Below are 26,095 nucleotides of genomic sequence, written 5' to 3'. Positions count from 1 at the left end.
TGGGATGAGGCTGGTGGCGGACGGTGGGCGGGTCACGTGCCGGGGGTGTGAGTGAGGCCGGTAGTGTACCACCCGGGCCGCAGTAGCGGTCGACTTGCTCTGTCACGCCAGTCGGAGTGTCGGGATGGGGCAGAGGTGAGCACGGCCGGGTCCCTCTTCCGTCTCCCGCTCCACACGGACCCAGCCATTTGGTGAGGGGGGGAGGGTCGGTGCTGGGGTTCCCACGTTTTCTGTTGTTGTTTGACAGCTTCGGGGCTGGAGCCGGAGGCCCATGGGTTGGGGGGTTGTATCTACCTCGCTCGCTGAACTGCGCTGTGTAGTAGGGGACAGACAGCGCTTCCCTGGTGCGCAGTGTCTGTTGCCTCTCACCAGCCTTCTGAGCTGATTCCTTTATCTGACGGGCCGGGGAACGAGTGGTGCTGGCAGACAAGACTATCTCTACTTCAGGAAGCAGGTGAAAGCTTGGCTCTTCAACCAGGCCTTTAATGGAAGAAGTAACTAACTACTGTACTTGTTAGTCTCACTCGCACACAGAAGGACTGACTCGGGCTGCACATACTGCAGCAGGACATGTTTATTCACTCCTACCCTAGCTGAGAGAACATTTAATCACATCTGATCTCATGTACACTTTTCTTTAAATTACTCACCTTATTTTCTAACTCCTCTTACTCTCTTACCTATCTATATGTTAACCATCTCTCTGACTTCATGTGCAACTTTCTTTAAATCAGTTATCTTACTTTCTAACTCTTCTTATTCTCCTACTTATCTTTATTTTCCATCTTTGCTTATACCCTTCACAGTCAATTAGAATGTTCTATTATGTATTGTGTTGACATTGTAAGTAGTGACTGGCATACTTTGTATTGTTATTTCAATATTTTTACTGCTGTAATTGTCTATTGCGCATGTTTGATTTATTCTTACTATACACCACCTTGAGTGAATTCCTTCAAAAAGATAGTAAATCCAAATAAATAAAACAAGAGCAGGAATTTAATTAGGTACTTATGTTCTGTTTCCATTAAAACTTTCAGTGCATTGATTGAAAAAAAAAAATTCAATCCATAATATTAGTACAAGGCATGTGGGGGAGGAGATCATATATTGTGCAGGTTTATTTGCACTTGATACCTACCTAACTGGTATATCACAATCAGAAAGGAACTACAAAATCGTGACAGGAAAGAATACACAGTCATATCATACTCATACAAGTCAGGGTAAGGAAAGGAAAAAAAGGAACAAACCTTAAGGTCAACTCCAACCTAATATATATGGAGGGGTAGCAAGAGGATTTAGGAGCTGAAATAGGGAGATACAAGACTGAGAAGTAAGGTATGAGAATCTGTGAGAGGGGAAGATGCAAAAGACTAAGACACTGAATGAAAAATAGAAACATTACTAAAAGAGGCAGAGGAGGAGATTCTTAGAGTACAAAGATGGAGACATGATTAACAATATTGCAGAGATGAATGAAGCAAGGAAGAGAGGAACACAAAAGAAAAGAGAAAATGGAAATGTGAAACAGGATACAGAAATAAGAGGAGAGAGCAAGGGCATACTCTGAACCATTCACATAACAGCTAAAGTGTGTTCAATATCTGGTTTAGTTACTGGACTATGAGTTCTTGAAGTGACAAATTATTGTATATTTTGTGTGCAAATAATCAGTGTTTTTAAAATTGCACACCATATTAACAAATAGCAGTGGTTTATTGCTAGGTTTACTTTTTAAGAGAGACCATGTACTACTTTCAGTATGATGGCAGGGAGAAGTGAGGTGAATAATATTCCCCCCTTCCCAACTTATCTCCCTGAGGTGAGCCATGTAGACTTGAGCTATGGTGTATCCCTTCTTCCTGCCACAGTTCCTTCTGTTCCTGTACTTCAAACTGTTACGAAGAGAAAATGTAATAGTAAATGTCTTTCGGCTTTCTTATACTGCTTTCTTAGTACGTTCAGATCCATTCTGTCTGCCTCTGGTGTGTGTGTGCTTGATATTGCAGTTAAATGTCAATGGGAAAACAGACCCAAAAATCACATGGAGATTAGGCTTGCATTTCGGAAGTAGGCTGTGAAAACTGGAAGGCTGTTTATAGTTGTTCTGCATGCTGTTAGATTCTTTAATTTGCAAATTTTCAATTTGTATTTCTTATCTTTTTGTTAATTTTTATTCTTTAATTTTTTTAGGGCTGCATTTTGATTAAAATTTGTAATTGTAATTAATCGCACAATGAAAGGTATGTTATTTATTTATTTTCCCCCGCTGCAGCTCCTTGTGATTCTGGGCAATGGAAAGCTAAGTGACTTGCCCAGAGTCACAAGGAGCTGCAGTAGGAAATCAAACTGCAGCCCTGAGATGTAAATATAGTATTAGCTGTGGATTTTGGAATTTTTGTGACCTCCGGCTCACAGTACTACCGTAACATAATAGATCAGGGCAGATAAAGGCTGAATGACCTGTTTAGTCTGTCCAGTAAGGTGATTAGGGTTGTAACTGCCACCCTATGTAGATGGCCTTTGTTTGGGGCAGTAGTTGTGGAAGATTGAAAACCACTGATGATGTAGTGGGAAATAAATCTTGCAGAAGAGCTGAACTTTGGTGTCCCTGTCTATCAGCCCCTTTTGTTTGTGTGACTCTTCTTTCTGCTCTATTGCTTTCTCTGATTGGGCAGACTGAAGCTCCAGGCTGAGCTCTGGGCATACTCGCCAGTCATTTACTGCAGACCTAAGCATAAAGCAGAAGCAGCAAGGGCAGACTCACCAAAACCAACTGGTCACAGATTTCAAACAGATTTAAGGAAGTATGTTTTCAAGTCAGCACACAGTGAGTTTGTGGAATCAGTTGGTGGAGGATGTGGTCAAAGCCATTAGTAAACCATGTTTCTGGAGAACATGGCCCGTAACAATTATTAGCAAGTACGCTTGAGGATTTCCAACTTTTTCTTCATTAACATCTTTCTGGCACATCCTGGTGACTTGTATTGGCTGCTGTTGGAGACAGGATACTGGGCTCAAATGGACCTATGGTCTGAACCAATAAGGCACATGGTAGGAAAGCTCCAAATTGACTTTTATTAACATAGTAATTGATGTTTAGTTTCTCAGCCTGCATACACAGATTAGACTTCACTCAGAAAGCACCTGATTTATTAAAGAAACGTACCAAGAAGTTGGGCTCTTGTCCCTTTATTGAGATCCCTACTGCCTCTTTCTATGGGGAGAACAGTGCAGGGGAACCTATGGAACTTTGTAAGTCTAAGTGCTTTGAAAATAAAGAGCAGACAGATTTTAAAGATTGCAAATTATCACTACCAACTGTTGAGAAGGTTGTAAATAGGAACAACAAACATTGTTTGAAATGTCTGTAATGCTAATGTAGAAGCCTAAGTAATAAGTTGGGAGAATTAGAATATATTGCACTAAATGAAAAGATAGATGTAATAGGCATTTCTGAGACCTGGTGGAAGGAAGATAACAAATGGGACACTGTCATACCAGGGTACAAATTGTATTGCAGTGATGGGTGGATTGAATTGGTGGAGGGTCTTGAATTTAATAGACTAAAAATTCTGCAGGACACAAAACACACTTTGGAATCCCTATAGATAGAAATTCCATGTGTAAAGAGGAAATGGATAGTGATAGGAGTGTACTACCGTCCACCTGGCCAGGATGAACAGATGCAGAAATGTTATCAGAAATTAGGAAGGCTAACAAAATGGTGATGTGGGTGACTTCAGTTTGGAACATTTAAAAGCGAATTGGAATATATGGTCTCAAGATTGAAGAACATTTGTATTTTCTAAGATAAGTACTGTGTATATTGAGTTAGGCAACTCTGTTTCAAACACTTTTCCAAGTTTATTCTGTATCTTCAATTGGTATTTTGTTATTTTTGAAAAAATAGGAACTATTGAAATTTGTATGAAAGTGGAGTTTTTTATGATCAATGATAATGAAGAGCCTTCTATATATGTATGAAGGTTTATCCGTCTAGTAGGTGTGTCTTTTTTCTCCACTTTATTTACATGTTAATTGATTGGTGACATTTTTGTAGATACAGAATATTATTGTAGAATTATATAGGTTTTTGTATGTGATTGAATTCTACAGATTCTTTATATTAGTGATTTCAGTTACCCCAATATTGACTAGGTAAATGTAACAGGGTATGCTAGGGAGGTAAAATTCCTTGGTTCAGGAACCAACAAGAGGGGAAACAATTCTAGACCTACTTAGTGGAGCATGTGATCTGGTACAGGAGGTAACTGTGCTTGGGCCACTTGATAAGTGTTCATAACAAGATCAGATTTGATATAATTTCTGGAGTAAGTACACACAGGAACTAACATACAAAATTTCCTGTTGACAAACATTTAACTTTTTAAAAGGAGACTATAATGAGGAGAATGGTTAAAAAAAAACCCCAAAAAACTTTTAGGAGCAGCTGCAAAGGTCAAAATTTTACATCAGGCATGGATGCTATTCAGAAATACCTTCCTGGAAGCCCAGACCAGATATATTCTATGTATCAAAGGCTTTGTTGAAATCTAAGCCACATTGAGTCTACAAATAGGTGAGAAAATGTGGCATACAAATGTAACAAGTAAATAAAAAAATGGACCATGTTCTTGATCTCATGCTCTGGTCACCAGTCAGAGAGAATCAATCACATCGGTTCAGTATTATCTTCTGTTGTTAAAATGTTTTCTTTTGTCCATGCTTTTGCCGTCCTGATTGTTTTCTTGTCTCTTTGGGCAAGTCACTTAACCCTCCATTGTCCCTGGTAGAAAATAAGTACCTGAATATATGTAAACCGCTTTGAATGTAGTTGCAAAAACCTCAGAAAGGTGGTATATCAAGTCCCATTTTCCTTTCCCTTTTAGCTTTATGTGGTATTCTCTCTCTTTTTTTTTTTTTTTTTTTTTTTTTTTTTGTGATCCTCTGTGTTTTGTGAATGCCACCTTTTTTGCCTTTACTTTTGCATCCACACCTTTGGTGAACAATATTTCATTCTCATCTTGCTTTTATTTTATTTTCTTTCCTTACTTAACGATCTTTTGCCCTTTTTATAGCTCTTTTCAGTTTAGTCCACACATTCTTCACTTAACCTTCTCTCCTCCCACCCTGCCAATTCCTCCTCCTGGTACTTTTCCATTTTACCAAAGTCAGTGTATGCTTGAAATCCTGGACTTCATCTTAGCTTGAATATCATGCTGCATTGTTAATGATCACTGCCGCCCAGGAGGCACCTTCCCAGACACTTTCTCCATTTATGAGTACCAAATCCAGCATCATCCTTTCTCTGGTGGGATCCATCATTATTTGTCTGAGCAAAGCCCCTTGGAAAGCAACCATGATCGTGATGCTTCTTTCCAGATGGGAAGTAGATCCTGGTCTACATTAGCTTTTGGCTATCATTGTTTAAAGTGCGTTCAACATGGTCAGTCACCAAATACTCTAATACTCTAGCCGAACCGTCAGCCATACTCCCCCTATAGTCCAGTATCTCCTCTTTCCTTGCCCCTTCTCCCAGGTGTTCAGCATCTCTTCATCCATTCTCCCCTGCCATGTCCAGCATCTCTTCTTCCCCACCCCCTTTCTCTTTGCTGCCACCCTATCTCCATCCTCCAAAACAGGGCCAAGGCCTTTGAGTACCTGCACACACCCTCCAGGCCTGTAGCGTCTTGCTCTCTCCAGCACAGACTTCAGACCAGAGGGATGGGGACAGCTGTCTTGAGTGCACATGGGTTCTCAAAGGACCTAGCTGCTGAGCTGTTGCTCTCTTGCCAGCCATTCCAGTGTTGTACTGCTGCTACCCTAGGCAGACATAGTCTACCTGTTGGCAGGACTGGCCCTGTGGGAGATGAAATCATTTAAGGGATCCAGTGCTAAAAGGGGAGGGAAACCCCAGCAAAAGCTTTTCCATATGAGTTCCTGGAGCGTTATCTTCAAGTAGTGGTAAATTGCAGCCCTTGTGATACTTGTTCAGTACTGTGAACTGCTGGCTTGTTTCCACTGGAGTAGGCTGCATTCATCTGCACTACTGTTAGGTATCTGTGTATGAGAAATTGTGATGGACGTCAAATTACTGCTAGTTTTAATATGCATGTTTAGGGATCAGCTGATAAAGCAAAGAATGCATTATAATATAGCTATGAATACATTGCTCACCGTATGTTTTCTGCAGGTGAGTTAATTCTTTACATTCATTGCCAGTGGAGCAGAACAAACCTATTCACAGCCTTGAAAAGGGCTGAGATCTGATTGAAGAGGAAAGAAGGCCTCGTACAGGCAGGACAATGAGTGGGCAGCGGGTAGACGTGAAGGTGGTGATGCTGGGGAAGGAATTTGTGGGGAAGACCAGCCTAGTGGAACGCTATGTTCATCACCGTTTTCTTCTGGGACCTTATCAGAATGTAAGTTCCCTCTTTCTTTTCTTTTCTGTAGCTGTAAGTGCCCCCCCCCCCCCCCTTCCTTTTCTTTGCGATTATAAAAGCAGTTAGAGCATAGCTTATTAGTTACAAAAAAAAGTATCTGTCAACTAATTCAAATTGAAAACAAAATAGAGTCAAATTTACTGTGTATATGGCTTGAAATGCCTGGCCATCCGCCTGGGGTTACCCCATGGCTACTTAGCGGGTGCTCAGGTCTGCCTGCTCCTGCCACTTGTGCTCTACACTAGCACCCTCCTCCCACTGACTAGATCACAACCGCCTCTGTGCAAGTCACCCGCTCTCCATTTTTTTTAAGTAGCTGGCCACATCACTGCAGGTTACTTCCTCTCTGTGTTAAATTAAAGAAAAACAGTAATTTCTCTGTAACAGCTTTAAACATAAGCATGCACTACCTGCTGGAGAAACTAGAGAAGTACACTTCACGAAATATCCTTGTAATTCATATGCTGGAAAATTCACCATTTTGCCACAGCAAGAAAGGGAAAAAAAACCCTGATATTGTTTAATAGTGACAGATCAAAGATACAAATTTGCAAGGGTCCTTCTAGTAAACTGTTGGCAGTATGAATCATCAAAAGAATTGTTAGTAGACATATTTTCAAAGCACTTAGACTTACAAATTACATAGTAACCTATGGAACTTTGTAAGTCTAAGTTCTTTGAAAATGAGCCTCATAGTAACCTTAGAAGCTCCGATACGTAAGTAAACCAGATCTTGGTTACTCTCGATCCTGAAGTAATTGTGAGACAGGAAAACTGCACTGGTGAGTATTTAACTCCTGGGAAACTGTGTTCCATTTTGGGAAAAGATGGAATTTGGGATAATTAATTTGTGTCTTTTGATATTCAGCTTATTGGGGGCAATTTACAGTTTAACATTTAAAAAAGCTCCCTGTTTACAGTTTGCTTCCTATATTCCCTCACCCCAGGCTTAATCTTTGTTCTATAGATTTTTATGACCACTAGGAAGCTAGAAGGCTCAATTAAGGCACTCAAATCAAAGTTGTGATTACAATTGATATTAGTCATGATACAGCACCAGAAATGGCCAAGAATATTTTAGGAGGAAAAGACCTCAGAAGCCATTAGACACCTTAAAAACTGTCAACCTTTTGGCTATAAATCTTTTTTATTGGTCAAAAACCTTCTTGTTTTCAATTAATTTAATCCCTTTGTTTTTCTTTTTAATTAGTTAATTCTAAAAACTGATGTAGGGGCTCTTTTACTAAAGCTTAGCACACACTAATGGAATTAGCATGTTCTAAATGCGTCCTATTTTTTATTTTTAATTTTAAAGAAGTATTTATTAAATGAGAAGAGAGAGCATCAAAACAGAAATACAAAGAAATACAACTTCATATACAAATAATACAGAACATCCCCAAAAAGAAAGTAAACATCATAAACCAGTGGTACAGAACATCTGTTAGTAAGTGAACAAAACGAAAATCTCTCATAAGTTTTCAAGTACACTGAAAAAAATCACTTCTTTATTTTATTTTTTTAAAAGTACCCCCTTACCCATTCCCCCCATCCCCCCATCCACTCCTCAACCCATTTAATCCCCTAAACTCAATACGAACAGGAAGTTATAAAAGGCACCCAAATATCCTCCCACTTAGACAATGTGTGATGACTCATAGCCCACAATCTTTCCATGTCACAAATATACCACAACTTATTCAACCATGATATCAAAGAAGAAACATGAGGAGACTTCCAATGAGCAGCTAGCGTGTCCTATTTTATACCTGTGGGCCAACTAGCAAGTTGCACTAAGCTTTAGTAAAAAGACCCCTAAATGGCCATGAATTTTTCAGCACTTACACTTTTAATGCTGGCAAACTTGTTATGCTAACAGTCTTCTACTAGCATATTGAAACAAAGCTTAAAAAAGAAAAAGAAACTTATCTGTGCTGGAGGTTGCAGCAGCCATTTTGGGATTGAAGCCAGCATGGGCAGGAGTGATCTGCAGTCACTCTTACTCATGCTGGCTCCAGTCCCAAAATTGCTGCTGGAGGTCACGGCAGCCATAACATAAGACTGCCACTAGAAGTCGTTGAATCCATTTTGACCCAGAGACAGCATGGGCAGGGCCTGTTTGGCCACTTTAAAATCATCATATACAATCACACCCAAGTTCCGCTCCTCTTTTGTGCACAAAAATGCTTCACCCCCTAAACTGTACCATTCCCTTGGGTTTTTGCATTTTTAGCATGAAATCTTAGCTGCTAAATTCCAGACCATTCCTCTAGCTTCCCTAAGTCCTTCCTCATATTATCCACACCATCAGAGGTGTCTACTCTATTGCAGATTTTGCTGTCATCCTAAAAATGGCAAACCTTACCAGACAGCCCTTCAGCAATATTGCTTACAAAAATGTTAAAAAGAACTTGCCCAAGAACCAGATCTTGTGGCTCACCACTGGTAACATCCTTTTCATAGTAACATAGTAAATGACGGCAGATAAAGACCTGTAAGGTCCATCCAGTCTGCCCAACAAGATTTTCCTTAGAATGAGCTCCATTTACCGCTACCCTCTGTCACCTCTTACTCAACCAGTGCCTAATCCAGTCACTTTAGGGCCCATACCGAGGACATTCAGTTAATTAGTCATCTATTCGGAACTGTATCAAAAGCTTTGTTAAAATCTAAATACAGCACATCTAGTGCTCTCCGTCGATCCAACTCTCTGGTCACCCAAAGTAATTAGATTTGTCTGACAAGACCTACCTCTAGTGAAACCATATTGCCTCTGGTTCTGTAATTCATTGGATTCCAAAAACTGTACTAATCTCTGTTTTAAGTGTTTCAAGTTTCCATTAATTTACTTACCACAGAAGTCAGACTTACTGGCCTGCAGATCCCAACCTTTTCCTTACTTCTGTTTTTGTGGAGAAGGACCACATCTGTTCTTCAGTCCTCCGGGACCACTCCAGACTCTATGGAAGCATTGAAAAGGTCAGCCAGCAGAACCGCTAGAACTTCCCTAAATTCCTTCAGTGCCCTCGGATGTATGCCATCCAGCCCCATGGCTTTGTCCACCTTTAGTTTAGCCAACTCCTCACAAACACAGTCCTCTGAAAATTGTTCAAGGACTACCACTCCTCCATTCCTATGTGTCCACGAACAGATGCAGTGAGCATACCCTTCAGCAGGAAATTGGCATCTTGGGAAATGTAGTTAGAAAGGTTACGTAAAGGAAAAGAAGGCTACATTAACTGTTGAAGAGTTAGGGGATATTATTTTCCACAACGTAACTTCTCATTCTGCTTGTCAATATTTCTTTGTTACAGACAATTGGTGCAGCATTTGTAGCCAAAGCTATAAACGTTGAAGGCAGAGTGGTGACTCTGGGGATATGGGTAAGTAACACATTATGCTGGATGGATGGGACCCCGGCAGATGGGATCTGGGGAGATAGCACATTACAAATATACAGAATACCAGCACTAAACATAAGAATAGCCATACTGGGTCAGACCAATGGTCCCTCTTGCCCAGTATCGTGTTTCCAGCTGTGGCTAATCCAGGTTACAAGCACCTGACAGAATCCTGAAGAGTAGCACCATTCCAGGCTACCAATCCCAGGACAAGCAGTGGTTTCCCCATGTTTGTTTTAAATGCAAAGGGGGTGTTCACATAGGTGGGGCCTGGGTGTGCCTGCCACTTACAGAATACTGTAAACTACTTGCTTTCTTCTTGCTGCCAGAACTGTGGTTGCCATAATTGCTGGTGCCAGTTGTGGGTTATGCTCCCTATTCTATAACGGCAGCTAGGTACCCAGGTCTCATTATTGTAGAAGAGGCTGTCGCTGTACAGCATTGCAGTACCTATAAGGGGGCCCCCACTTATGTAGTGGGGGCACCTGAGATGCAATTCAGGATTTATTCGAAGACTTACTATCTCGCTCATCAAAACGAATATCTGGGTGGCATCCAATCTAAGTTATAGAGCAATAAATAGAAAAAAGAAATGCAGAATGACATGAAAAAGAAGGGCAGGGGAAGGACTACAATATAAATAGGAAAGAGGAGATAAGGAAAACCATAAGGGTGTCTGTGAAGTTTATGACCCCCCCCCCCCCCCCCCACATGAGGTAACCATTTTTAGGGGTAGGCGTTGGTAAATAGGTGAGTTTTCAGATCTGCTTTAAAAAGTGGAAGGAATGGTTGAAGCCTAAGGTAAGGTACTAATGCATCCAGAGTTCTGGGCCCTGGCCAGAGTGTCTAACAGAGTCATGTACAATTTCACAGAAGGAAGGATCAGGAAGTTTTGCTGAAGGGAGCGCAGTGTGCGGGACGGACAATAGGGGACAAGCAACCGGGGAGAGGAACGAAGGTTGACTGGTTGCATGGAGTTTTACACCAAGAGAAGGAGCGAGGTATAAAGGGCATTACAGTAGGTGAATGTAGCATTTTCTTAGCAAAAATAATAAAATTTAAAATAGAAAAAATGAAGATGACACCTTTTTATTGGATCATATGCTTCTGGTGGCTTCTCGTGTGTGCAAGTCTGAATTGCTAATAGTAGCGTAAGGGGCCCATCGGAATACTTGTTGCACATTCAGGGTACTTGTTCTCCACTGCAGATAGACAATGCATGTAGTGTTTGCAGGGAATGGAAGCACAGAGCATGTAGAATTTTATCCACACAGATGCCAGTCAGAAAGTAGGCAAAACAATTGTATTTATTCTTTATTTAAGATTCCTTAGGGGTAGTTTTAGGTGCGATACCAAAGAGACCCTAAGGAAACCATGAATTGTGATGCACCTGGAAGAGTCTACATGAATATGATTTTGAAGTGTTGCTGATAGTGCTAATTCTGGAGAGAGATTTGGCAAGTAGGTCTAAGTGCTGTTGGTTTCCACCTCTTCTTTGCTTTGTTTTTTGGGTTTGTGAAAGCTTGCTGCTGCATAGGGTCTCTGTGTACGTACTATCTCAGCAGCAGAGCTCTTGTTGAATCTGATTTATGAGTTGTTGTAGGCACAGGATCCTGACAGACTGGAATTGCCAGTGAATAATTTCCTGCTCTTTGTCTCTACAGGATACTGCAGGCTCTGAGCGATATGAGGCCATGAGTCGTATCTATTATCGAGGAGCAAAAGCTGCAATCGTCTGCTATGGTATGGAAAGAAAGGGAGAGGCATTGGTCTGCTGTGTACCCCCTCTTCCCAGTACATGATGAGGAGCTGAGGTTGGCATCAGACTGTAGGTTTCCTGTAACAGGGGCATCTAGGAAGGGCAGCCCTTAATCCAAGTTTACAAACCTTTAAATAAATAAGTCCCTTTAGTACTGCTGTATTAGCTAAAAGCACTGGTATATGAACTTGCCGTTGCTCAACTCTACTGTGATTTCTTTTGGTTCTTTCTCTTGAATCTCCTTTCTTTTTTGTAAATATTTGATTAGTTTCTCAGCAAGATGACTAGGCCTCATTTCATATAGGGCCTTGAAAGTAGGGCACAATTTGAGCAACCAGCGAAGATCCCAAATAGCTGCCCTAAGACTGTGTCCTGACACTGTTTGAGCAGCCTGAAAGGGAAGCATCCCAGTCCTCCTTAAACACATTGACCTACCATTCCACCTTAACAGATTTAGGCCTGGAAAACTCATGGCATGGATTAAAAACCCAGGGTTAGGGAAAGTTAGGCAGGCCCAGAACGTGGAGAAGCAGCTCTCCATACTGTGCCTTCGCCAGTATGTGTGCTCAACAAGTAGGCCAGGCTCCCTGCTTTCATTTCAGTTAGTTCTGCATAAAGGGCAGTTTTGTTTCTTATGCTGCTTCAGTGTGTTTACAGGCCTCCCAGAATTGCAGAGCTCAACGCTAACCCATGCAATCACATAGCCACATTTGTAGTAATTTGAAGAGAGTATGTTGACCGTTCTGTGAGAGTCCCACACGAAGAGAGCAGAAACGATCTGTGTGAGAGAACCATAGGATGTAGAGCTGCTCTTAACAGAGAATTAGTTAAAAAAAAAGATTTAAGTAGGCATACCGTGCACAGTTTAAATCAAGCTCTCTGTTAGTGATTATATGCTTTTCCAAGTTAAAGACGATGTAAAACCCCTTCCCGCTTAAGCCGGCAACCTTCAGGATCTCACTTCGATTTGGAAATGAGTTATTCTTTCATTAATCATGATGAAATGACTTTTAGGCATGATTGATAGATATTCTAGTATTTTTAGGATCAGTATTTAAAGTTAGTTATGTGGGTAGTGGCATTTGCTACCTGGATAAGTAACGCTTTCCAGGCTAAGGCAATGATACTTTATCTAGATAATGCTGCTGAATATATCATGTCTGATGAAATATAAGCATAAATACAATCAATGAAGTAAACTTGAAGAAGGCAAAGTGAATCCTAGAAATAGAAATAACATTACACAGCATAGTAGAACAATCCTATAATAAACATGTGACAACGGTAGAGTAGAAATAATACACATGACTGGAGGCTTCATGAATTGATCAGCAGCAGCTCTATGCCTCAAGCAATGAGGCTTGATAAATGGGAAGAATGGGTTAAAGGTGTTGAAACGATGCCTTTAACCCTTCCAAAATGCAAAACTGTGCGTTTGTAACTCCCTTGGATTTGTGTACCCAAACAGGAAAGAGACCTGGGGGATAACATCTGTGATATCCAGAAAGCCACCAGTCATTCTGACAAAGCAATAGAAAGAAGGAAGTGATATGACTTCTACAGGTCTTTGGTGAGAGTCCTGTGCTCTGATCTCCAAAAGAGCATTAACAAGATGGGGGTCGTTCAAAGGAGATACCAAAACGAGCACACAGAGACAGAGGGAGGAAGATCTAAATGTTCAAACATTTGGAAGGCTTCAATAAAGCAACCAAAGAGAACATTTTTCATAGAATAAAAAGTTCAGTGACAAAGGAATGTAAGAAAACATTTTTCACTGAGGGACTGGTGAAAGACAGCAGGGGAGGCGACAGCAGTCAAAATTCAAGCATCTCTGGGGCAGATAAAAGGGACCTTAGAGGTGGAAGATTAAATACCCATGGCAGCACAATTCATGGGTTAGAACATCCGTGCATGTTTGCCTACTGCTTTAACTCTCTGTATACTAAGGAGTTAGTTTTAGGTATCCAGGTCTCCAGTTCCAACCATTACATGACTGAGAGAAACGATACTGGTGATGTCCACAGTTCTAAGGCAGGCCTGGGTCATTGCACAGCTTGAATTGTGCAGTTGCTTCTATGTTTATTTAAAACTTGATATACTGCTATTACTGGTATATAGATCTCAGTGGTTTACACAAACCAATACAATACATTTAAAGTTGAAAAGAATGGCATATAATGACAGGAAAGAAACCATTCATATTATTTATTAAGATAAGGAAGAAAGAAGACAGACGTGGAGGGGCATAATCGAACGGAAACGCCTATCTCCATGGGCGTTTATCTCCGAGAATGGGTCCATGAAGGGGTGGGCCGAACCGTATTTTCGAAAAAATGGACGTTTTTGAGCTGGGCGTTTGTTTTTTTTTAGCGATAATGGAAACTAAAAACGCCCAGCTCAAAAACGTCCTAATCCGAGCCATTTGATCATGGGAGGGGCCACGATTCATAGTACACTCGCCCCCTGATATGCCAGGACACCAACTGGGCACCCTACGTCAGTGCGGTGGACTTCAGAAAAAGCTCCCACATGCATACTACTACTACTATTTAGCATTTCTATAGCGCTACAAGGCATACGCGGCGCTGCACAAACATAGAAGAAAGACAGTCCCTGCTCAAAGAGCTTACAATCTAATAGACAAAAAATAAATAAAGAAATCAAATCAATTAATGTGAACGGGAAGGAAGAGAGGAGGGTAGGTGGAGGCGAGTGGTTACAAGTGGTTACGAGTCAAAAGCAATGTTAAAGAGGTGGGCTTTCAGTCTAGATTTAAAGGTGGCCAAGGATGGGGCAAGACGTAGGGGCTCAGGAAGTTTATTCCAGGCGTAGGGTGCAGCGAGACAGAAGGCGTGAAGTCTGGAGTTGGCAGTAGTGGAGAAGGGAACAGATAAGAAGGATTTATCCATGGAGCGGAGTGCACGGGAAGGGGTGTAGGGACGGACGAGTGTGGAGAGATACTGGGGAGCAGCAGAGTGAGTACATTTATAGGTTAGTAGAAGAAGTTTGAACAGGATGCGAAAACGGATAGGGAGCCAGAGAAGGGTCTTGAGGAGAGGGGTAGTATGAGTAAAGCGACCCTGGCGGAAGATGAGACGGGCAGCAGAGTTTTGAACCGACTGGAGAGGGGAGAGGTGACTAAGTGGGAGGCCAGCAAGAAGCAGATTGCAGTAGTCTAAACGAGAGGTGACAAGGGTGTGGATGAGGGTTTTGGTAGAGTGCTCGGAAAGAAAGGGGCGGATTTTACGGATGTTGTAAAGAAAGAAACGACGGGTCTTGGCGGTCTGCTGGAGACACAAACCAATACAATACATTGTATAGCTCCCTTACCAAGGGTGCTGAACACCCAACCCCCCTCCCCCAAAACCCACAATTGTACAACACTACCCTAGCTCTTAGGGGTGAAGGGGGCACCTACATGTGGGTACAGTGGGTTTTGGAGACCCATTTACCAGCACAAGTGTTACAGGTGGTGGGGGGGGGGTGGGTGGGCCTGGGGCCACCTGGCTGAAGTGCACTGCGGTACCCACTAAAAGTGCTCCAGGGACCCGCATACATGCAGGCCTCTAGGGCTGGTTGCTGCTATATAACATTGGCACACCAGTTGACACCTGAAGACTAATCTCTCTGAAAACGTCCTTTATTGGAATAACCGCCTTTACTTACAGTTAACTGCAGATCAGAGGTTGTGCCCCACTGGCAACGAGTCTCCCTGGTACTGAGATTAGCAGTAGGTCAGAGCTGGCAGAATGCTGTACAATGCCCTCTTTCAGCCACATTTAAGGGAAGAACTAAGTTGTCTAATGTGGCTAACACAGGAAAGGGAACTAAAACTGGCTTACAAAAATGTCCACTACTGCATGGACTACAACAGGAAACACAACAGGGCACACTCTGACCCAGTAGTCAGGGGGAAAAGCACCATGGGAGAAGAGCCTACCAACTACCAACATCGTGAGACTGTAACACAAGCTAATGAAATCACGGAGCCCAATACCCTACACCCACCACAATGCAATGCTGATGTGACCCTGTACTGCACCTGAGAGCCACATCTGACCCAGGGAAAGGCTGTGACAGGATCAAACACATTCTGCTGTCATGGAGGTGGGTACGGCATTTGAGGCTGGCATACAGGCTGGAAAAAAAGTTTTTAAAGTGGGGTTTTTTTGGAGGGAAGGGGTTAGTAACCACTGGGGGAGTCTGGGGAGGTCATCCCCAATTCCCTCCTGTGGTCATCTGGGCAGTTGGAGCACTTTTTTGGGACTTGTTCATGAAAAAAAAGGGTCCAAAAAAAGTGACCCAAAATCGCGGTCAAAACGCCTTTTTTTTTTTTTCGATTATCAGCTAAAGATGCCCATCTCTCCTCGGCTGATAACCACGCCCCAGTTCCGCCTCCACCACGCCTCCGACATGCCCCCGTCAACTTTATTCGTTTCCGCGACAGAGTGCAGTTGGAAACGCCCAAAATCGGCTTTCGATTATACCGATTTGGGCGCCTTTGCGAGATAAACGTCTATCTCCCGATTTAGGTCACACTATAGGCGTTTTTCTCTTTCGAAAATAAGCTGGATACTTTCCTAGATCAACCTACTGTCACTAAGTCCAAAAGCCAATTCAAAACATAAGTCTACATGGAACTTAAATATTGAACACTAAATTTTTGATCTAATGGGGGGGAGGGGGGAGATTGTTCTATAGCTTTGGAGCCTTAAAATAAAAAGCTGAGCTAGTGAGTTTGTGTGCATCAACAGATCTAAGAGAGCGGGCCGGAGAACAAAGGTACAGTGGTGTATCCTAGATGAATAGTTTTGTGGGTAATACATAAAATCTTAAACTGAATGTGCAAATGAACTGGTAGCCAATAAAGATTTCTTAACAAAGGAGAAACATGTTCAAACTTTTGGGCTTTGCACAGAAGACAGGCAGCTGAGTTCTGGAGTATCTGAAGTCTACGAAGTTGGGTTTTAGGTATCCCTGACTAGACTGTATTACAGTAATCAAGTCGCAATATTACAAACGCATGAAATGAAAAAAAAAAACTGAAGTTATAAATTGAACAAAGTCTTCTGAGTGATAGAAAACTTGATTTAATGACCTGGACAATTTTTCTCAAATGTAAGTTTAGTATCAAAAATTACCCCTAAATACTAAAGAGAGTCTACTGTAGGAATGAATAGCACTGGAATAATTGAAGGTTGTGGATGGAAACCAGTAATACGGTATGTAATTGTTTTCGAAGCATTCAGAACCAATTTGTGCATCCTGACAGTCTTGCAGAGGACCAAGGTTTTACTCAGTGGTGTGCTGGTAAATTTTTAACAACAGGCTTTCTCCCCAGTCCACCGCTGCGCCCCCCCCCCCCCCCCCCAAAATTGCAGAGCTGGCTATAGCGGGAGAGGGGGGCAATGCATTACTCTCTCCAGGAAAAAAAATTAAATGATCCCAGGTTCCAATCTAATTCATGTTTAATGTGGGATAAAATGCCATAAATAAGTAAATAAACTTTTAATGTTGAGCACCTAATTCTCAAAGTGAACATATTCCAAACACTATAATGAAAATAAAATGATTTTTTTTCTACCTTTGTTGTCTGGTGACTGTTTTTCTGCTCATGCTGGCCCAGTATCCGATTCTGCTGCTATCTGTCCTCTTAACTCAGTTTCCAGGGCTTCCTTTCCATTTATTTATTTCCTCCTTTCTTCTTCATTTCCGGTCCTCAGCTTCTGCCTATTTTCTTCATCCATGTGCAGTTTTTCTCCTCTCTTCCTTTTCCCTCATCTCATCTCCTTCCTCACTCTTCTCTCTGCTCCATCCATGTCCAGCATTTCTTCTCTCTCCCCTCCTCTCCCCTGCCCTGCATGCACCCATGTGCAGCAGTGACCCTCCTTTCCCCTGCCCTGCATGCACCCATGTCCAGCGACCCTCCCCTGCACTGCATGCACCCAGATGTCCAGCAGTGACCCTTCTCTCCCCTGCATGCACCCATGTCCAGCAGTGTACCCTCCTCTCCCTTGCCCTGCATGCACCCATGTCCAGCGACCCCCTCCATCCACCCATGCCCAGCAGCGACTCTCTTTTCCCCCCTGCCACCCCCTCCCGAGTTGTTTTGTGAATTCTTCTTCTCCTCTCTCCCGATCCAGTCCCTCCAGTCCTCCCTTGCCGATTCGCGCTTCAAAATGGCCGCCGAGACTTCTCGCGAGGCCGCCTCTGGAAGTCTCGGCGGCCATTTTTAAAGCGCAAATCGGCAAGGGAGGACTCAGGACAGTCGGCGACTGGAAGCGAAGAATTTAAAAAACAAGTGGGCGGTGAGGCGGATCCGGAGGGAGGGCGGAGAGCCAGAGCCGGCTTGCTATTTTCAACAACCGGCTCGCAAGCCGGAAGAAAATTTAACAACCGGCTCTTGCGAGCCGGTGCGAGCCGGCTCCAGCACACCACTGGTTTTACTGCTACTGCAGTTTGTTATTGAACTACAGAGAGAGAGATGGTGCTAGCCACATGCTACATGAGAAATGGGAGGGAGGGGGAAATGGAGGACATAGAAGTGGGAAAAGAAATAGGTGAGGGAAGAGAGAGCAAATGGGAGAATCTTCTGAGCCTTTTCAGATTGTAGCATGGAATAGTGCAGGACAGTGGGGGACATGCATCTGTCCTCCCCCCTTCACCTGCACAAACTCCACTGAATTGTTCAAGGTTATGAAGTGCTGCTTCTGGGCCCTGGAGCACGGGGACAGGGTGCTGAAAGCAGCTGTAATGGTGACAGCTTATGCACTTGTTCCTCTCTCTCTTTTACAGATATAACAGACAGCAGCAGTTTCCAGCGAGTGAAATTTTGGGTGAAGGAATTGCAGAGCTGTGAGCAAGTGAGCTTACAATTGCCCTTTGCATCCCTCTGAAAAATGTTAACTGTAAAAGAATGTGTCATTGTATTGTTGTATCTCTGCAGGTGGATTTCACTTACCAAAATTTTAGGAAAAAACCCATAATGTATGTGTGTGTGTATGGAGGGAAGGGACAAAGAAACATGTAAGTGGAATGGGAGGGGCTGGGGAAGCCAACAATGTTCAGTCTGGGGAGGGATGGAACAATGATGGCAGATAAAGACCCGCATGCTCCATCCTGCTGTATCTGCCACTCTGTGCAAGTTACACTCCTTCATGCTTGAACACTGGCATTACACTCAGGCCAAACAGCAATTTGTCACCTTGCCCATCACATATAAGCAGTTTATTTTGGTTGCAGTGTGACACCACCATGCCAATAGAGAAACAAAACATCCACTCATGCTACATGATTTAAATGAGATATAAAATATGCATACTTGATTCTGATTTGTCTTGCCATTTTTGGAACAGACTTGCCTGATCTGTCGTGCCATAGAAGTCTGCCCAGCACTGCCCTTACTTCCCAACTTTGGAGTAGCCGTCTGTGCATTACTCCTGCCCATCATAACACATCAGCATTGAGGTCATTTAAGTTTTGTTTTAATTTCATCCTCTTTCCATATAGGGATCATTGCTGTTAATCTCACACTTCCATTTCATCAAGCAGATCAATCCATAAACTGGTGGGTTGTGTCCATCTACCAGCAGGTGGAGATAGAGAGCAATCTTTTGCCTCCTTATATGTGGTCATGTGCTGCCGGAAACTCCTCAGTATGTTCTCTATCTCAGCAGGTGTGTGGTCGCACAGCAGCAGCTCTGGCTATGAGGCATATTTTCAAAGCACTTTGGGATGCTAAATTCCATAGGTTTCTATGGAACTTTGGGAGGCTAAGTGCTTTGAAAATATGCCTCTAGGTCTCCAAGCCTAATTGTTTAGGTTTTGTTGAGTACCTGGGGTTGAGGGCTCTTCGTGAGCAAGTGCAAACCTGGTGGTGCCAGGTCCCTCCTTTCTCCCCCCTCCCGCTGGCTCCGTTAAAAAAAAAAAAAAATTTTTTTTTAAACGTTCAAAAAGGACGTCCATTTGCAGCTGCTCACTGGAACAAGTCGTCGCAGCTCGGAGCAAGAAGCAGGTAATTTTTACCTTTTACTAGCGGGCAGGGGGTTCCCCGAATGGTCTCCACTTGGCTATGGCCTCGGATGGCAAGGGCGCGAAAAGACGCTCCCCGGAACACGTTCGCGCACCTAGCGGGGAAGCGGGGGGCTCGAAGGTAGAGTCGCCTTTTTGGGGCACCCTTTCGGAACCGGGAGAGTTCACTGGTTTTTCCTCCGGCGCGGCGGCCTTTCCCTCCTTAGGCGCCCATCCCCCGCTGGCCGCCCTCCCGGTCGTGACCGGCCACGCGGCTCAGTCAGCTTCTTCTTGGGCCGCCCTCAAGATGGGAGACGTTAACAGCTTGGTCGCCCTTGAATCGGGCGACAGTAAGAAGTCGGCGAAATTAAAACGCCCTTCTTCCCACGCGGCTCCTTCTTGGAGTTTTGCGCCAGATGCCATTTTGGACGCGCATTGCGCCTCTCCTCCGATCTTGGGATCGCAGGTTGAGAGTGCCTCTAGGGCCGCGGCGCAAGCTGCAGAAATGCACAAGCTAGGGGGTTTCTCCCCTGAGTTCATTTTGCTGCTGCATCAGGCCTTTCTTATGCAGAACGCGGCCCCCGCTCCCTTGTCTGATAAGAGTGAGGAGGCCTCCGTGCTCAAACGCCCTCGGGTGGATTTTCAGCCACTAGGGGACTCGGTCTCCTCGGATGTGGATGACGGCAGCGTGTCTGAGTTCTCCCAGAGATCCTTTGTGGACTCTATGGAAGAGACTGACCCTCGCTCGGATGGAGCGGATGACCCCCTCCGCAGCGCGCCTTTTTCGCTCGGAGGATTTGCCTAACCTGCTAGGGCAGGCCTTGAGCATTTTGAAGATTGCCTCTCCGGAGGAAGGCCCGCTCTCAGCCTCGGCTGGCTCCGCCATTATGCTGGGCACGAAGCGCCCGCCTAGAATCTTCCACGTGCATGAAGCCATGCAGGCCTTAATTTCGGCGCAGTGGGATGCCCCGGAAGCAAGCCTGAAAGTAGCCAGGGCTATGTCCCATCTGTACCCCCTGCCAGAGGGGGAACGGGAAGCCTTTATCTGGCCCACGGTAGATTCCTTAATCACTGCCGTGACTAAGAAAACGGCACTGCCGGTGGAAGGTGGCACTGCCCTGAAAGACGCTCAGGACAGGAGAATGGAGGCAGCCTTAAAGTCGTCCTTTGAGGCGGCCGCCCTGAGTCTCCAAGCCTCGGTTTGCGGCTCCTACGTGGCCAGGGCGTGCCTGACTTTTTTGCAGCGGGCTTCCCCCTCGGATCCTTCCTGGAGGACGGAATGGCCGACCCTAGAGTCGGGCTTGGCCTACTTGGCACACTTACTGTATGATGTTTTGAGAGCCTCGGCCAAAGGTATGGCCCAGATGGTCTCTGCGCGGCGGCGGTTCTGGCTTAAGCACTGGTCGGCTGACCATGCCTCTAAATCTCTCCTAGCCAAGTTGCCTTTTAAAGGCAAGCTGCTCTTTGGGGACGAGTTGGACAAGATCGTGACGGAGCTCGGCACGTCCAAGGGCAAGAGGTTGCCGGAGGTCAGGACTCGGGCCAGCAGTGCTCGCCCCGGTTCCTCCAAGGGCCGGTTCCAGGAAGCCCGTCGGTACCGCCCGGGCAAGTCGGGCTCCTCTACCTCCGCTTCCTTCAAACGGAACTTCTCCCCCCCAGCAGCATTCCTTTCGCAGAGACCGCCGACCCGGAGGTTCGTCCTCCGGCCCTCCCCCAGGGTCGCGTACCCAATGACGGGGACCTGGGCCATGGCCCAGTGCAGATAGGAGGAAGGTTGTCCTCATTCCTGGGCGAGTGGACCAGGGTAACTTCAGACGCTTGGGTTCTGGAAGTCATCAGAGATGGCTACAAGCTGGAGTTCTGCCGGCTCTTGAGAGACGGGTTTGTAAACTCTCCCTGCAAGTCCCAGGTCAAAGCAGCTGCCGTCCAGCAGACTTTGAACAACCTGATCTGCCTGGGCGCGGTGGTCCCGGTGCCAGTAGATCAACTTGGCAAGGGGCGTTACTCCATTTACTTTGTGGTGCCAAAGAAAGAAGGTTCTGTTCGACCTATTCTCGACCTCAAGGGAGTCAATCGGGCCTTGAAGGTCCGGCACTTCCGGATGGAGACTATCCACTCCGTAATAGCTGCGGTGAAGAAAGGGGGAATTCCTGGCATCCTTGGACATCAAGGAAGCTTACTTGCATATTCCCATCTGGTCTCCTCATCAGGGCTTCCTGCGCTTCGCAGTCCTGGGCCGACACTTCCAGTTCAGAGCCCTCCCTTTCGGGTTGGCCACTGCCCCGTGGACCTTCTCCAAAGTGATGGTGGTCATCGCGGCTTACCTCCGCAAGGAAGGAGTACAAGTCCATCCCTATCTGGACGACTGGTTGATCCGGGCCCCCTCTTATGCAGAGTGTGGGAAGGCTACGGACAGGGTGATTGCCCTTCTGAGCTCCCTGGGATGGGTCATCAACTGGGAGAAAAGTGAGCTGCGCCCGACTCAGTCCCTGGAGTACTTGGGAGTCTGATTCGACACCCTAGCGGGCAGAGTGTTCCTGTCGGACAACCGAAGCGGCAAGCTTCGGGCCCAGGTGGACCAGTTCCTATCAGCCTCCACTCTTCGAGCTTGGGACTATGTGCAGCTCCTGGGCTCCATGACGGCCACGATGGAAATAGTGCCCTGGGCCAGGGCCCATATGAGACCCTTACAGCACTCCCTGCTGCGGCGGTGGACTCCAGTATTGGAGGATTACGCTGTACGCCTTCCTTTGGATCCAACGGCGCGCAAGGCGCTGGATTGGTGGCTGAGGCCAGACAAACTGTCCGCAGGAATGCCCCTCACAATCCCGGAGTGGATGGTCGTCACGACAGACGCCTGCTTGACGGGCTGGGGAGCCCACTGCCTGGGGAGAACAGCGCAGGACCTCTGGTCGCCTGCAGAGGCAAAACAGAGTATCAACCTCCTGGAACTCTGGGCCATTCGGTTGGCGCTTCGGGAGTTTCTCCCGGTCCTGGTGCTGAGGCCCGTACGGGTCCTGTCCGACAATGCCACGGCAGTGGCATATGTCAATCGCCAGGGAGGTACCAGGAGCGCTCCTCTAGCCAAGGAGGCCATGAAGCAATGCTTGTGGGCGGAAGCGAATCTGGAACAGCTGTCGGCGGCCCACATTGCGGGAGTCATGAATGTCAAGGCGGACTTTCTGAGTCGCCATACTCTGGATCCAGGAGAGTGGCAGCTGTCGGCTCGGGCATTCTTGGACATCACGAGGCGCTGGGGCCCGCTGAGCCTGGATCTGATGGCGGCCTTGACCAACTGTCAAGTGCCGCGGTTCTTCAGCAGAGGACGGGAACCTCGTTCTCTGGGAGTTGATGCTCTTCTCCAGCAGTGGCCAACACAGGAGCTCCTCTACGTGTTCCCGCCCTGGCCCATGATGGGCAGAGTGCTAGGCCGGGTGGCAAAGTATCCGGGCCGGGTAATCCTGGTGGGTCCGGATTGGCCCAGACGTCCCTGGTATGCGGACTTAATCAGGCTCGCAGTGGACGGCCCTCTGAGGCTGCCAGCGGAGCGGGGCCTCTTGCATCAGGGTCCCGTGGTGATGGAGGATCCCTCCCCCTTTTGGTCTTACGGCCTGGCTCTTGAGCGGAAGCAGCTGAGGAAGAAGGGCTTCTCAGACAAGGTCATCGCCACTATGCTGAGAGCGAGGAAGCGCTCTACTTCTACGACTTACGCCAGGATTTGGCGTATCTTTACATCGTGGTGCAAGGCAGGCTCTCTATCCCCCCCCCCCCCCACTGCTCCAATATCGGCAGTGTTGGCGTTCCTGCAAGAGGGTCTGGAGAAGGGCCTGTCACTCAGTTCCCTGAAAGTCCAAGTGGCGGCTTTAGCTTGCTTCAGGAGCCGCCTGAAGGGTGCTTCCCTGGCGTCACAGCCAGATGTGGTGCGCTTTCTCAAAGGAGTTAATCACCTGCGCCCTCCTCTGCACTCGATAGTGCCTACGTGGAATCTCAACCTGGTGCTTCGGGCCTTGCAGAAGCCGCCCTTTGAGCCCTTGTCGAGGGCATCGCTGAAGGACCTCACGTTGAAAGCGGTCTTTTTGGTAGCCATCACGTCAGCCAGAAGAGTCTCTGAGATCCAGGCACTCTGGTGTCGAGAGCCGTTCCTGCGGTTCACTGAGGCAGGAGTGTCGATTCGTCCAGTGCCTTCCTTTCTGCCCAAGATTGTTTCTCGCTTCCATGTGAGTCAGCAGCTCTGCCTACCCTCCTTTCGCAGGGAGGATTACCCAGAGGAGTACCCTGCTCTCAAACGTCTGGATGTGAGACGAGTCATCATCAGATACTTGGAAGTGACCAATGACTTCCGGAAGTCGGATCACCTGTTCGTGCTGTTCACAGGCCCTCGTAAGGGTCTGCAGGCATCTAAACCTACCGTGGCAGGGTGGGTCAAGGAGACGATTGCAGCAGCTTATGTGGCTGCGGGGAATATTCCGCCTATTCAGCTGAAGGCACACTCTACTAGAGCACAAGCGGCATCGATGGCGGAGTCCAGATCCGTCTCCTTGGAAGAGATTTATAAAGCTGCAACTTGGGCGTCGGCTCATACCTTCTCGCGGCATTACTGCTTGGATGTGGCTGCTCGGGCCGAGGCCCGGTTTGGAGCTTCTGTGTTGCGTTCAGGGATTTCTATGTCCCGCCCTGGGTGAGTACTGCTTCGGTACATCCCACCAGTCTATGGATTGATCTGGTTGATGAAATGGAAGGTAAAATTATGTATCATACCTGATAATTTTCTTTCCATTAATCATAGCAGATCAATCCATAGTCCCCCCCCCCCAGATATCTGTATTGTTTGTTATTCTGGTTATATTTCAGGTTCCAGTGTATTCTTCAGTTCCTGTTCAGGAGAACTTCGTGGTCAAGTTCTTCCAATTCGATTTTCCTCGAGTTGAAACAATTCTGTGTTACAGTGAGCTGCTGCATTCCTCTCCCCCCGTTTCGGCGGTGGCTGAATTAGTAACTAAAAATTATGCCGGTGCTCCCTCCCGCTTTGTGCGGCAGTAGGGTAGCTTTGTATCCCTCCCGCTTCGGCGGTGTTTGGGGTAAGCCAGCTCCTCCCGCGGTTGTGGTAGCAGGATAAGCCAGATCCCCCCGCATCGGCGGGTGTGGTGTCCCTCCCCCGCTCCGCAGGGATGAGCTGGACGGATTCCCCTCCCCCGCTTCGGGGGTGGTGAGCTGGGCAGAGTGTCCCTTTGGGGGTGTAATTCTCTAAGTGCTGAGTCCTGCGGATGGAGCTTTGATATTGACATACTGAGGAGTTTCTGGTAGCACATGACCACATATAGGGAGGCAAAAGATTGCTCTCTATCTCCACCTGCTGGTAGATGGACACAACCCACCAGTCTATGGATTGATCTGCTATGATTAATGGAAAGAAAATTATCAGGTATGATACATAATTTTACCATTTTGAATTTGATCACTGTTTGTGTCTATATCACCTCCACCAGGAAGGTAGGCCGGGCATCCACCACCCTGTCTATGAAAAAGTATTTCCTGTTACTCTTAAACCTACCACCCTGCAATTCCAATTCATGTCCGCTAGTTCTGCTGCTTCTCTGTCTCTGGAAAAGATTTGATTATACAGTGAAACCTCGGTTTTCGTTGACTTCGGATTTCGCCGTTTTCGGTTTTCGTCGAATTTGCAAAAAATTTGTGTCTGTTTTCGTTTGTTGCCTCGGATTTGATCAGCGTGCCCACGCTGCTAATTTTGCGTTCTCCTGCGGCGTTCTTCTGGGGCGTTCTCCTGCGGTGTTCTTCTGGGGCGTTGTTTCTTGTCGTGTGATCACTGCCTGCTCTCTTGGTTGAGTGCCTCTGCTGTGGCTTGAATTTCGTCGCCATAAACGACTGTGGCTTGAAGACAAAATAGTCTTTTGTATTCGTTTTTAAAAAATGTCTTATTGCCTCGGTTTTTGTTGGTTTCGGATTTTGCCGATTATTTTCATATGGATTATCGACGAAAACCGAGGTTTTACTGTATTATTAATACCTTTCAAGATTTTAACCATCAATATCATATCTCTCCTTTCTTCCAGGGCAGTGATCTTCCTTATCGTCTTGTATATCTTAGCAGCAGAAGGAAAGCCTTAAGTGAACCCACAGCAGTAGGGCAGAGAACTGTTTTATTGCTCTGATGGTCTTTCCTCACAAAATTCTGCCCTCCTTTCTTCCTGGGTTGTCTCAGGATGTCACTGACATCCAGCAAGCGCAGTAGGTTTGGAATTCATGCATCGCATGGGCCGTACATCAGGCTGGCATTGCCCTGAAATTGTGCCTTCAGTTAATACCAAAGCTGTTCTGGAGGATCTATAGCTGCTGCAGCTTAGGGGAGTGAGAGAAGAGTTTGCACAAAGCACATTACTTCTCTGTGCCTTTCTTAATCCTATCTGTAAGTGGATGGTAATGGTTTGGCAGCATTGTTATTTCTCTGAATTTTGATG

General features: G+C 45.8%; 1 protein-coding gene across 8 annotated transcripts in view; it reads left to right on the top strand.

The window, feature by feature from the left end:
- Positions 1-17: 17 nt before the first annotated feature.
- Positions 18-26,095, top strand: part of RAB24 (RAB24, member RAS oncogene family) — a 68,599-nt gene continuing 42,521 nt past the window's right edge. Inside the window, exons 1-5 of one of the 8 annotated variants that reach the window (XM_030212282.1) lie at positions 18-191; positions 9,764-9,832; positions 10,724-10,851; positions 11,515-11,593; positions 18,405-18,472. In XM_030212282.1, the coding sequence (XP_030068142.1) occupies positions 10,822-10,851; positions 11,515-11,593; positions 18,405-18,472 (177 nt within the window). In that variant the 5' untranslated portion in view covers positions 18-191; positions 9,764-9,832; positions 10,724-10,821. Of the gene's footprint in view, positions 192-253; positions 455-6,199; positions 6,429-9,763; positions 9,833-10,723; positions 10,852-11,514; positions 11,594-18,404; positions 18,473-26,095 lie in introns of those variants that run through there. The other 7 variants (XM_030212278.1, XM_030212275.1, XM_030212280.1 and 4 more) reach the window with 7 other exon arrangements.

The sequence above is a fragment of the Microcaecilia unicolor genome, chromosome 8 (assembly GCF_901765095.1).
Source record: "Microcaecilia unicolor chromosome 8, aMicUni1.1, whole genome shotgun sequence".
Classification (NCBI taxonomy): domain Eukaryota; kingdom Metazoa; phylum Chordata; class Amphibia; order Gymnophiona; family Siphonopidae; genus Microcaecilia; species Microcaecilia unicolor.
Note: the sequence above shows the minus strand (reverse complement) of the source record. Positions and strands in the feature narration are given on the sequence as shown.